This window comes from Vicia villosa, unplaced genomic scaffold (assembly GCF_029867415.1).
Source record: "Vicia villosa cultivar HV-30 ecotype Madison, WI unplaced genomic scaffold, Vvil1.0 ctg.004348F_1_1, whole genome shotgun sequence".
Classification (NCBI taxonomy): domain Eukaryota; kingdom Viridiplantae; phylum Streptophyta; class Magnoliopsida; order Fabales; family Fabaceae; genus Vicia; species Vicia villosa.
In genome coordinates this window covers 108,203-121,117 of record NW_026706418.1, presented here as the reverse complement: position 1 = coordinate 121,117, position 12,915 = coordinate 108,203, and the positions used below count along the sequence as shown (strand labels likewise).

Here is a 12,915-nt window from a genome sequence, read left to right as displayed (position 1 = left end):
ATTTCTGTTTTTGTTATTTGCATGTGTGTTTTGAGTATTTTGTGCACCAGGATGAGTGTAATTCCAGAGAAAAGGATCATGAGAATGAAGGTGAAAAAGGGGAAAGACGCATCCTAAATTGGTTCCCTGGTGTCATACCCCAATTTTTGACCTAAGATACCACCTCATATCATCTGCATATGCATCATTTGCATCTCTAACAAATTGCATAGCTTGTGTTTGCTACTTGTGACTCAGCAGGATTTGGTTAGGAAATCACTCATCAGTACAAGTAACAATCAATTAGGGTTTTGTTCTCTCTTCATTTCAAATGAATCATCTTCATCAACAACCAACATTTGGTCCCCAGAGATTCACTTCAACAAACTCAACAGCTTTGAATCGACTGAATTAGGGTTTTGACTGAAGATAGCATACTCTTGACTTTTGCTCAGGATTTGACCTAAAGACTTGGGACATGACCTCAAGACCCCAAGTGCATCATTTTGACCTAATCCATTGGCTCAGAACATCTTTTACACAAAGATTGATCAGACAAATCCTCAGATCAGGGTTTTTGAACTATCAGGGACTGAAATCAGGGATCACATTTGGGAAACCCTAAAAATCCCCAGGAAGTCAATCAAAGGTTTCAATCATCTTCAAATAATCCCTATGACAATATACAATGGAAATTGTGTCTCAATTCAAGATCCATAGTCATCAATTTGTGTTCATTTGAAGTGTGCCGTTTTCAATTTGTGTGATTCAAGAGATTAGTTTGGAATTTGTTCAAGGAATCGGCATATGGATTTGTCATTCATGAAAGAAAGTGTTTCACGTGGATTGCTTGGAATTTAGAACAAGTTCAAAATCATACATAAGAATTTTGCGAAAAAGAGAAGACATTATCCATTTTGAGTTCATTTTGAAAGAATTGCTTCAAGTATGGTTCTAAAACCATAAATTCAAGAATTAAAAGTCCATTGGTGCAAGAACATTCTTCAAAGAATCATTCAAAGGAATTCAAGAATTGATTCTAGACATAGAAATTGCATTCAAATTCATTCAAGAAATATTCATGTTTCATACATTTTCCATTCAAGGATTCTAAGAGAAATTCAAACATTACAAGTGAAGTTCTTTTACATGAACAAAGTTCTAAATTTCAAATGCATTACAAGTGGACTTTATCCAAAATTCAAGAATTACAAAATTCCATTCATTTGCAAGAATACAAAGTTTCATTCATACAAAGTTGGAATTACAAGAAAAAGGAAAAAAAAACTACAAAGACATTCTTGAAGACTTTCTTCAATCTTCAAATCTCCATTCTTGGAATTCAAGTTTCTTCATTCTTTCTTCAAAGAATACTCATGTCACATGAAAAAAAGAAACAAAAAGAGGGGTGAGATTAGCAAAAGTCAAAGAGTGTCAAAGAGAGATTTTATGTCATAAAATTATGCAACTTAGAGATATCATAAAATGACATAAAAATTTACACACATGGCTTATATCATGAAAAATATCTTTGCATAAGAATATTCTTATTCCTATTCTTATCTTGCAATGATGAAGAATATATTCTTATTCTTATTCTCATTCTTGAGATGACAATAACCTCCCAATCAAGCTTCTTAATTCCTAACATATCCCTAAGTTTTTCCTATAAATAGAAGTGTTTTCTTCCAAGTTAATGACACCAAAGCAACCTTAACTACTTGCTTTTTTTCACTCCTCCCTTTTCTCTCATAATTTTCAAAGTTTCTTAGTTCCATAGTTGGAAAAGGGGTGAAGAAATAGTTCATACCTTAGTGGAGAGCAACAACTTGAAGTTGCATCTTCAAGTCTCCCTAATATCCAAAAAGAGGTTTTGTTGCATCATCTTCATCAAAAGAGAGCCTACAACAACAATTCCGAAAAATTGTTAATTCAACATTTGTTCATCATTAAATCAAATCCACATAAAATAAAACAAACAAATTGCAACGGGTTTGAAGTTGTAACAGTAACAATTCAAAAAAATTCAACAACCAATCACGGTTCAGAAACACTTATTCAAAGCTGCAGCAACAATAATTCAAATTCAAAAATTCAGCAAACTAACAATAACAACTTGCAGCCAGGATTCATAAACAGAAGCATAAGGATTAAAGACATACCTCAGCATAACCGGCGAAATCCTCCTCGCCATAGGTAAGTCGATCCTGCCTTCATTCTTAACCTCTGCTAATTATTGTTATATCTGTAAGTTTGTTCAAAAATCGAAAACAGAGCATATGTTATTATTACTGTGTCGTAAAAAACTTGCTGGTACCATGAGAACAAAATTGAAGAACAAACCTTGAGTTTGTCTTCAATCAAAGAGGCCAGAAGCTTTTGTTCACCGCGGGCAAAATCGAAACAGGAAGAGAGCCTAACTGAGCGTTGTTATTACTGTTTGTTCATCAAGAGAGAGCAAGCACAGTTATTGTTCGTTCACAGAAAAAGAAAAAGAAAAAAAGAGCATCGTTTTGTTGTTGTTACCGCGAGCAACCGAGAGAGATTGTTTGTTGTTCACAGCAAGGAAGAGATGTCGATTTTTGTTGTAGTCATCGTGAGAGAGAGGATGACTCTCGTTGTCCTGTTGCTCACCGAGAGAAAAAAACCGAGAGCTTCTGAAGCTCCTCCATGGCCGCTGGTTGTTGTCCGTGAGAGCAAGGAGGCCGAGCCATGGATTTGTTTCAACAAAGGAGAATGAGGAAATGGAATTTGTTCTTTCTCCTGTTCGGTGAGAGAACTTTGCCGTTGTTGTGGTTTCGCGAGAGATAGAAACCGAGAGATAGCTTGCTGTTGTTGTTCGAGAGAGAAGGAATCATGAGCGAAAATGGAGAGTTCCGGTTGTTGTTGTTCCGAGAGAGAACAGATAGCAGAGAGCGATCATGAGAGAGACCAAGAGAAAGAGAGAATCGCTGTTGTTGTTTGCTGTTCCGAGCAACCTCGCGAGAGAGACAGAGAAATCGGGAGAGAATTTTTCTTGCTGTTGTTATTTTCGTTTCGTTGGAGAGAACGAGAGATATCGAAAGAGGAGAGGAACGTTGTTTTGTTGTCTGTATTTTCTTTTTTTTTTCAAAACAGCCATGAGAGAAGAGGAAAGGAGATATGAGGCGCTGCTGCCTTTTTTTTTTCTTCTTAGGGTTTTCTGAAACCCAGCCATGTTTGACAAGAGGCGGATCCGGGTCATTCCTGACCCGACCCGGTCCGGCCCAGTCATTTTTTTCTTTCTTAATATTCAGCTTATTTCCACTTTTTGGGCTTTCTCACCTCCTAATCCGGATTCACACCCCTGGCCCATTACTAAGTTTTTTTTATTATTCATCTCTTTAATTTTCTTTTAAATAATTTCATAAAAAGACTTAGTATTTTATTTTTAATATAGGATATAGTTTAATTTTTCTAATCCTTATTAAAAAATGACAAAAAAATATATTTTAAGATTTGAGTTTTCTTAGAAATATTTTTAATATGTTTAGAAGTATGTTTTTTAAGATATTAAAAAAACTCCAAAAAAATATATTAGATACATATTTTTATTTATGTTTCTAATTATTTTCTTCTTCTCATAAAAAAACAACAAAAATATATTAGATGCATATGTTTCTAATTATTTTCTCTTTTTATGAAAAAATCACAAAAAAATATCTTTATTAGATTAATTTCTTTTGGATTTGATATTTTCACATTAATTTTGTGTAGTTAATCATGTAAATTTTATTTGATTACTGTTACACATATCACTTGTATTTCCTAACTTCATCCGAGACTCCGAGATTATTTCTCCGTTGTCTTTTGGATTTGTCTGTTTTGTTTGGTCTTCCATTTGCTGTAGAATTTCATAAACAATTACTGGATGATCATGGAATGCTGTAAGCTGTGAGCTTATCCGACGTTCTTTTCTGCTGGTGAGGATGCTTAACATTTTTTGAAATCCTAATTTATTCCAAGCATACCACTTGAGGATCACGGTAACACCTCAAACTCAGAAATCCAATTTTCTCATTCTTCGAGGTAAGCCTAAAACTCAATCAACTGTTTTCACAACAGTAATCAATTCTTTTTCAAATCATCCATTGATTTTCAAAACGAAGTGGGGCCTCTCGAATATTAGAGAGTATAAGACCCACTCTTTTTTTCCTTTTACAGTTTTTCTTTGTACAGAAAACTTTTTCAAAACAATACTTTTCAAACTGTTTTTAAAACAATAAATCTCACATCTTTTTTTCAAAACCACCCACCCTGTTTTATGAAAATAAAACAGGGGCCTCTCGAATATTAGAGAGTGTAAGTCCCATTTCTTTTCTTTTTGTACAGTTTTTCTTCAAACAGAATAAACTTTTCAAACAACTTTCAAACATTTTTTTCAAACGACGCGTCTGTAAATAAACAGCCAACCATGTTTTGTAAAAAACACGGGCCTCCACGTAGGTATAAGTCCCAAGCCCCTTTTGTACATACCCATTCCTGTACATGAAATTAGGTATTTCATTGTACATATACCGTTTTGTACATATCTCGATCAACTTGATTTTTAACTTTGGATAACAAACCAAAAATGAAGGTTTCTTTAAATCTTCCCAAAAATACCACGGGCCTCCATGTAGGTATAAGTCCCAAGCCCTTGTAAAAACCTGTTTACATAGCTTTGAATAAACTCAAGCGGACCTCTCCCCGAGTGTGAGTCCCGAGCCCCCGTGTATACAAATGGATCATGCTTACAGGTATATTTCCTTCATAAACTCCATTATATACACACACTTTGTCATATATATAATTATTCATAACCTGTTCATGTTTGTTCATGTTTGTTCATACTTGTTCATGTTTGTTCATATGTGTGATATGTGTGCTTGTTCAACTTAGTACAACACTAGGTTCCCCATAGCCTCCTATTGGGCTTCGTGCAAAGAATCTCCACTAGTTTAGGTTAGGACATAGAGTATGGTTTCCCGGTGAAATCGCTCTAAGAGCTCAGACCAACTATACCATGCCTCCCCTTGGGCTTTGTACAAACGAGTGACCCTCCCATAGCCTCCTCTTGGGCTTACAATGCAAGGACCCTGGATTGTCCCTCCCATAGCCTCCTCTTGGGCTTACAATGCAAGGACCCTCGGATAGCCTCCTCTTGGGCTTCGTACAAGGACCCACGGGCTTCTTATAAGCATCCCCAATATCCAAATCAAAAAACCCTAGGAGATTAGACATTTATCATCTCTATGATAGGAGTATCTCTTTTATATCATCACAAACAATCAATCAATCAAACTTTTTTGCCACAAGGCTGGCTAATCAATCAAACTTTTTTGCCACAAGGCTGGCTAATCAATCAAACTGTTTTGCCACCGTACTGGCTGATTAATCAAAGTTTTTGTCACAAGGCTGACTTCATTAAAACTTTTGCCACAAGGCTAGCTGATTAATCAAAACTTTTTGTCACAAGGCTGACTTCATTGAAAGTTTTTTGCCACAAGGCTGGTTAAACAAAAAAAAAACATCTTTATCATTCTAAGCACCCTAAGCGGCATGGCCCCGGGCTTATAATGAAAATATTTTCAAATAAAAACAAACAGATGTATGTGATGATATAGATTAGATACATCGAACATTTAGATGACATTTGTCTCTTTTCCTTTGCTTCCACTAGCATAAGTGGGAACTACGATTGCTCTGACTTTCTCAACATCCCTTTGAGAATACGTAGGCACAAGGTCTTATTCCTTGGCGAGCAAAACTTCTCTCTCAAACCATTCAAACCTTAGCACCCGTAGACCCCGAGCTACAGATGCTCTGATTCCCTCTAAGGGATATGTATGCAGAGGATCGCGATGATCTTTGCGAGCATAATCAAACAAACACCTTAGGTCCCACCTCTTTCTCACAAGAACCTCCACCATAACATGGAATGAAAAACAAAGCAAAGAAACCTATATAGTACTATAGATACGTTGGGTGCTAATACCTTCCCTTCGTATAACCAACCCTCTTACCCAAAGATCTCTCCCCCCACCTTTTTAGGTTATTGCAACTTTTTTCCTTTTCCTCTTTTGGAAACAATAAAAAGTTTGGTCCGTACAAAAGAAAAATCATTTTTATGAGCACTCGAGCCCAAAGAAGGCATCAGGTGTCTCATCCCGAAAAAAAGACAAACGATTTTTCCCCGCGACACCTGGGCACCTGTGAAAGTTGACACAACTAAAGAAAATGCTAGACGCAACTTGATGGTGCCAAGTGAATGAGTTTAGAGCAACCCGAACCGGGCATGAAGTTGTACAAAATGGAGACCATTGTTGAACCTGTAAGCAATACCTAACATGTGAGAATATACAAAGCCAAACACATCATTTCATCGTGAGAGAGCATCAGGTATGGCATCATCACTCTAATTTTGCATTTGTTCTTCATATAGTACATAAATTGATCACACACACTGAGGCACTTTTGTTTGTTTAACCCGAAACCTTTCTTACCCAACCTTGTTGTCTATTATCCCTCGTTAACAAATCTTTACCCATCATCCATGTTTTTCTTTTAAAAAAGAAAAAGATATATATATATATATATTTTTTCATAACCCCTCTTGTTTCCTCTATATTTGGTATTAACTATAAGCCTGAGTCCGATAGCAAAAGTTAAGTTTGGGGTACCCAAGTCCGGTAGTAAAAGAAGGAAGCAAGTGTAAAAAAAAAAAAAAGAAAAAAAAGAGGAACACATGCAAGAAAGAAAATGTTTGTGCAAAAGAAAAAAAAAGAAGAGAAAAAAAATTGATTTTGTTTTACACACTTGCCATCATGTAAAGAGTTCTAAGAGTCCGGAAAGCAGAAAAATCGCTAAACACTCCAAATACTATGTAATGTGCAAAAAGATATCGGACGGATTAGTTGATACCAAACCATAAATCCTCGTACCCAATTTCTTTGTTTATACTACCTAACCTAAGCCCCGTTACAACCCGTAAGTCCTCAAAAAGTGTGTGTTATTGATTATGTGGAATTGTGTTAGAATGTGTACAAAATTTAAGAGTAGATATGCATGCCTTGATGAATGAGTGAAACACTTAACCCCGAGAGAATTGGCGAGGAGTGTGATTTAGCTTGCAGGTAAAATAATGAGTCAACAATGAAGTGCAACGGAAAACTTCGGAAAGGGGAATCGAACACTTTGACACGGAAGTAAATATCAAGTGTGGAAGTATCAGTTACGTTGTGGAGCAAAAGAAAAGTTCATGGGTGTCCTCTTGTTTTCTCCTCCATCACTTGAGGACAAGTAATGAGCTAAGTTTCGGGTTGTGATCGGCCACCAATTTCACCTTATTCCTGTGTTCGAATCAATGGAAAAGCACTTCATTCAGTGGTATTTTAAGTTGTTTCAATTTAGTTCTTTTTAGTTTTGTTAATTTTCGTTTTTGAGTTTGGTGTGTTATCTTTTCTAGTTTTTGTTGTTTTTCCATTGATTTTGATCTAGTGTTTGGTGGTGTTTAAAGTTATGCAGTACAGGGCACGATTCGAGGCAAGAAAAAATGGTTTTTGGTGAGACAGAGCTGTGACACGGCCACCAGTGTCATGTGACACGGCCGTGTCACACTTGCTGAAGAGAAAAACTTGAAAATATGAAAACCAAGAAAACAGAGTTGTGACACGGCCACCCGTGTCATGGGACACGGCCGTGTCAGACTTGCGCGCAGAAAAATATTTGTTTTCAAATCTTTGAATCAGTCACTTAAGGAGGGGCATGATGGACTTTTCAGAAGAGACTATTTGCTGAGAGTTATTTAGTCACCGTTTGAAAAGGAGAAAAGCACTTTTTGACCGTCGGAGAACGTGAAAATAGAGATTGAGAGCATTAGGGATTGGAGCGAAGAAATCTTCAAAAGCATCCGCGATTGAAGATCAATTCCGATTCAACCAATTGTAATGTCTTCATCTTTATTCATTGTTATCGTGATAATTGTCATGAGTAGCTAAACTCTTTACTTGTTAGGATTGATGTCCCTGAATCATGTGATGTAATGACTATAATTTACCGTTAGTTTTCGGATTATCTTTATGAAATTCAGTTTATGATTAAAAGTGCTTATTGCTTCTTTATATTGGAAAATATATGTGTTGATATACGGTTGAGGGTTCGTCGGACAAACTACCTCAACGCTTTTTTAATCATAACGCTATAATTGAGAATCACTGAGGAATAAGGGTTTAATGTGTAGCGACCATATTATCCAGGCTATGTCTTGTAGAATCTTGAGGTAAAATCATCTTGTTAAGGAATTAAAAGAGGGTTTTAATCTCAAGAAGTTTTCACTAAGGAATTAGGGGAAATCAATGTTTGGTGTCGGTAGTGAGAATTTCTAAAGTTAATCTGTTAATCGGTGATTATTTCATTGCAGAGCGATTCATACATCTGTCCTGACTTGTTCCAGCATATTTTCATTAAGCAAATTATTTTAACTCTTTCATTGCATAAGTTGTTATTTTAAATTAAATATAAAAACCAAACCCCCGATGACTTTTTATTCCGTTGCACTATTCTAAAACGTATAATTCCTACGCAGTCCGCGAGTTCGATACTTGGGAAAATTAATCCTCTTATTACTACATCGATAAAAATAGTACACTTGCTATTTTCCGGTCATTATCCATGAGAACTCTGGGGATGCCATCTGTCTATGTGCAGTTTATAGAAACCGTTTCGCAATTCAAACCTTCCCGCTCAAGTCCTTTTCGACATGTGGCTATATAGTTATATTCGAAAATGTTACGGAAACACATTAAGCTTCAGTACTTTATGTAATTTTCCGCGAAATGTCTAAGTCTTGGCAAAGATATCTTCCGTGTTAACTTCGATACTTCTCTCCTTCGTTTCAACTTATACTTTTTCTTGAAGCATGGCCATCAGTAGCCATTTTTTTAAATCTTCGAAGATGGTCATCAGAAACCATCATTCTTCGAATTTAAAACCTTCGAAGATCAACTTCTTAAACGAAATCTCCAGCTAACAAATTGCCCCCAATAAATGCCTGTTTCGACAAACGAGAGAAATGGGCGTTTCTTGCCATGATGGGATTTCGTTTTGCTTTCTTAGAGTCCCGAGACTAATAATTGACGTCATAATCAATTATGACTCTATTTCCAAAACGTCTTGTCGCTTTCAAAAACGCCTCCTCAACAGTTACATTCCCACGTCTTGACCTTACTTTAGTATCATTACTCCTATATCCTAGGAATAGAGCTGATGACTATTCGACCGCCGTTGGATTAAATCAATGCTTGCCGCGTGTCCTTTAGTTTTTACCCAAAAGATTTAAAAGGGTTTCCGTTAAATCTTTAAATACTTAGTCTTTTCCTCTCTTTTCCCATTCAGTTCTATTCCTTCAAACTCTTTTCAGAAAAGACCGTACTTAGTTGCCTCCAAACTTCTTCCTCAAATCAAACATCTTTCAATGGCGTCTTCTTCAAATGCTCTCCAACCAGTTCTGAAGCTTCAGAAACCTATGCAAATGGGGAACCAAGAATACATACCAATTCCGAATACTGCGGAGGAACGCGCCATTTACGCATCTCAGGTAATCATCCCTTTTGAGCTTTCTGGAAAAACTTATGCTTTCATGGGCCCGTTACCAGGAGAAAATAGTTCATCAAATAAATTCTTTCCTGCGTATTATAAGACTAGGCCTCTGGTTAGCAAGATTAAAATAGACGATGAAGGTAATCCAATCTCAGAGGATTCTAACCCTGCAGAAGGGGCTTCGACTGCGCCTCCCGTAGCCTTAGAGAGAATTAGGTTAGATTACGTAACCAATTTTGTGAAGGTTTTTAGGTCAATCCCTTTAGCAAAAGATCCTGAACTGTACTATTCTTGGTTAGCCAAAGTGGAGAAACAGAAGGCTTCTTTCTGGCAAGAGTTAGGGATTTATGACCTAATTCAATTGTCCAAGACTGGTTTAGAGTATAACCAAACTATGTTAGTAGCATCAGTCCATTTCTGGGACGCTTCTCACAATACCTTTCACCTTCCATGTGGAATGATTACTCCAACCCTTTTCGATGTAGCTGCCATCACAGGGCTTCGAGCGACTGGCGAAACCTTTGATCCTAATGTCTTGGATGTTGATACCATTAACTTCAACGAAGCTACGGTTACTTATACTGCTTTCATCCAGCAATATCATGATCAGGCAAATGCCACAGTCTCTGACGTAGAACATATTGCTTTCCTGGCATTATGGCTTTCGAGGTGTGTTTTCTGCTCCAGGTCCATACAAGTAGCGAAAAGATATCTTTGCATGGCTAATCAGTTACATGATGGTAAGAAACTGAACCTGAGCCAATTGATTCTAGGATTTCTTTACGAAAACCTTGGTGAAGCTGTAGATCTTGTAAAGAATTACACAACAGGATCTCTCCTTTTTGCTGGTCCCTTCTGGTTATTACAACTGTGGCTTAATCCCACCTTCGAAGCTCACCTCCCATTCCGGGGCGTCGTCAACGAAGAAGTTCCAGAAATCAAAAATCGATCTGTCGAAGGGACTAGATTGTCCTTGTTGACCCCGAAAGAAGAAACTGGGAAACTTCGTGAACATTTCTTAGCGTATGTAATGATGTTTGCTAAACGTTACCAGTTCAGTTATTCAATGGCTCCATTTGTACGAAGAGTTGTAGGTCCTAAATGGTTTACTCGAGAGTTTCCTGCAACATCTTCGGACCATCAAACTGAATCTTTGGCTATTTGGGAAGCTTTTCTTACCCCGAGGTTATTCTATCACCGCCTCCGACCTTCCAAAGGTCAATGTATTCTCGTTTATTATCAGCCAAATCTTGTGTCGAGACAGTTTGGGTTGGTCCAAGTGAAGCCCAAGTGTCTGTATGACAAAAGGAACCACATGTGCTTCCGTACCTTATACCTAACTGAAGATGAATGTGATACGAAGATAGCCAGATATACTGATGTTTTCACCCTTTCTCCTATCTCTTTCGCTCCTTTTTTCTATTCCACTCCAGATTTTCAACAATGGTGGTCAGATTATTATACCACACAAATCTATGATGTCGAAGGCCTTACCCGAGAACTAACTGAAGCTTTTACTGCTGTGCAGGATAAATTCCACAAAGGTACCTCCACTCACATTAAAGAAATCCAAGCTTTTCAAAAGTTCTTTGAAACTATTTACAGGCCTGATGATCTTAGTCGGACCGTTCGCGAAGCTGCTGTTATTTTACGTGAAAAGTTTTCTGCAAAACTGGATAAGTTGAAATTGCCCCCGTCTGTTCGACCAGAACTACGTTATGAAGTGGCATTTAAACTTAATCCTCCAAAATTCCCCCACTACCAAGTGCTGATTTTGGTGTGGCTTTAAGTCCTCCTTTCCCAAACTGGTTCGTGTGTGGGAATGCTCTCAAAATTCTTCAAGAGAGTACCAAAAAACGCGCTGAACGAGTGGTCCCGACTAAGCATACCCTGGATACTTTCAAAGGGCATCTCCATATAGATCTTGAACACGTTCGTGTCTTGACTCCAATACCCGAAGGTTTGGGTATAGTTAATCTTTAGACTGACTCTTCTTTCTCTTATCGAGATAATAATTCCAATCTTTGTTACAGCTGTTGCTCACAAGAGAAAGGTTAAAGCAACTGCTGCGCAGAAAGATTCTGAGGCCTCGAAGAGCAATAAGCCAAGTGGGAGCGATTCTATTACGACTGACGCGAAACCCACGGTACACACACATTTCATATTCCAACTTGCATGTCTTACGAATAGCGCTTATTTTTCTCCTTTTCATTTTTCAGAGTTCGAAGCCTCCAATGCCTTTGAAGCGAAAAGTTCTTCCAACTACTACTCCAGACGTTGCTTCGGATGAGGAAGACAAGTCTCCCCCTCGTACCAGGCAAGGGCATAAAAAGAGACAAAAAGGCACCACACCTGTGGGCAAAGGGAAAGGACATGGGTCTTCGAAGATCACTTCTTCGAGTGATAAGGTGTCTTCTGAAGAATCGCCTTTAAAAACCACTAGTAATGCTCTCGTGATGGAAAGCCACAATTCAAGTCCAGCTACTAATACAGCTAAGGTATCTAGGCTTTACAACATAATCATTTCTATAAATTTTATTTCGAATGATTAAGTTAACGTCACCTTATGATTGCAGGATGATATTGGAACAGCTACTTCTGATTTCAACTCCTTCAACGCTGCCATTCACCTTGGTAATCTTCAGCAAAAGAAGTCTTTTGCTTATGTCGAATGATTTTCTTGCAACTCTTACATCACAATTAACCATATTTGTTCATTTTTGCAGATGTCCCTCAACACACCTCTCATATACTTTCACCAGTCCTTGAAGATGCTCCCCCTCTTGCCACTACAATTACTGTATCCTCTGTTGAAGGAAGCCATTCGACTGATGATTCTCCTCCTACTCGCAAAGACGCAAACATGGGTGAGGAGGACCAATTCTCAGGCGAAGATAATGCAGCTGTACCATCGACTGGGAGCGAGGACACCGTATCTAATCAAGGCGTCGTGGAAGAAACCTCCAAATTGATCGAAACTGACCTCTGTGGAAATTCAAATTTCGAAACTGTAGTTATTCCTGAAACTACTCCAATGCCTGCCCCAGCCATACCTACTTCTTCAGAATTGGAGCAACTTAGGCAAACTGATCCTCTCAGTTTTCTTAAAACCATGATGAACATTGATAGTACTTCAGCTCTTGCGTCTGAAGCTTCTCCAACTGTTCAGACCAAGTCTGGAGACAAAGAGGACACCCCTGGCCTCCTTCATCAAATAAAGGAGAATTTCTTCGAAACGAACCTCGTCGAAATCTTAAGTAAGGATTCCACGAGATGTCATGGCTTGAAGCAACTCTTGAAGAAAGTGGATTTACTTCTGGTTTCGAAAGAGGTCTAGAT

The 12,915-nt window shown here is 37.8% G+C and overlaps 1 protein-coding gene and 1 long non-coding RNA gene across 4 annotated transcripts; one reads left to right on the top strand and one right to left on the bottom strand.

Annotated features, from left to right (window-relative positions):
* Positions 1-1,168: 1,168 nt before the first annotated feature.
* LOC131641990 (uncharacterized) lies at positions 1,169-3,126 on the bottom strand. The gene is made up of 4 exons (XR_009295707.1): positions 2,506-3,126; positions 2,323-2,415; positions 2,142-2,224; positions 1,169-1,881 (listed from the first exon to the last, which is right to left on the bottom strand). It is a non-coding gene; the product is annotated as an uncharacterized LOC131641990 (long non-coding RNA).
* Positions 3,127-3,132: 6 nt separating this feature from the next.
* On the top strand, positions 3,133-12,435 carry LOC131641989 (uncharacterized). Of its 3 annotated transcripts, none has more exons than XR_009295705.1 (2): positions 3,133-12,210; positions 12,303-12,435. XR_009295705.1 is itself a non-coding variant. In XM_058912284.1 (2 exons), the coding sequence occupies exon 2, from the start codon at positions 9,452-9,454 to the stop codon at positions 11,363-11,365; it is 1,914 nt and encodes a 637-aa protein (XP_058768267.1). In that variant the 5' UTR covers positions 3,133-7,365; positions 7,496-9,451; the 3' UTR covers positions 11,366-12,281. The 3 variants fall into 3 exon arrangements, 1 of the variants encoding a protein (XP_058768267.1); XR_009295706.1 differs by lacking the exon at positions 12,303-12,435 and having other exon boundaries at positions 3,133-11,722; positions 11,796-12,281; XM_058912284.1 differs by lacking the exon at positions 12,303-12,435 and having other exon boundaries at positions 3,133-7,365; positions 7,496-12,281.
* The last annotated feature ends 480 nt before the right edge of the window (positions 12,436-12,915 follow it).

Coding starts and splice junctions, on each gene's coding strand:
- LOC131641989 (XM_058912284.1), top strand. CDS start 9,452: ATGGCGTCTTCTTCAAATGCTCTCCAACCAGTTCTGAAGCTTCAGAAA.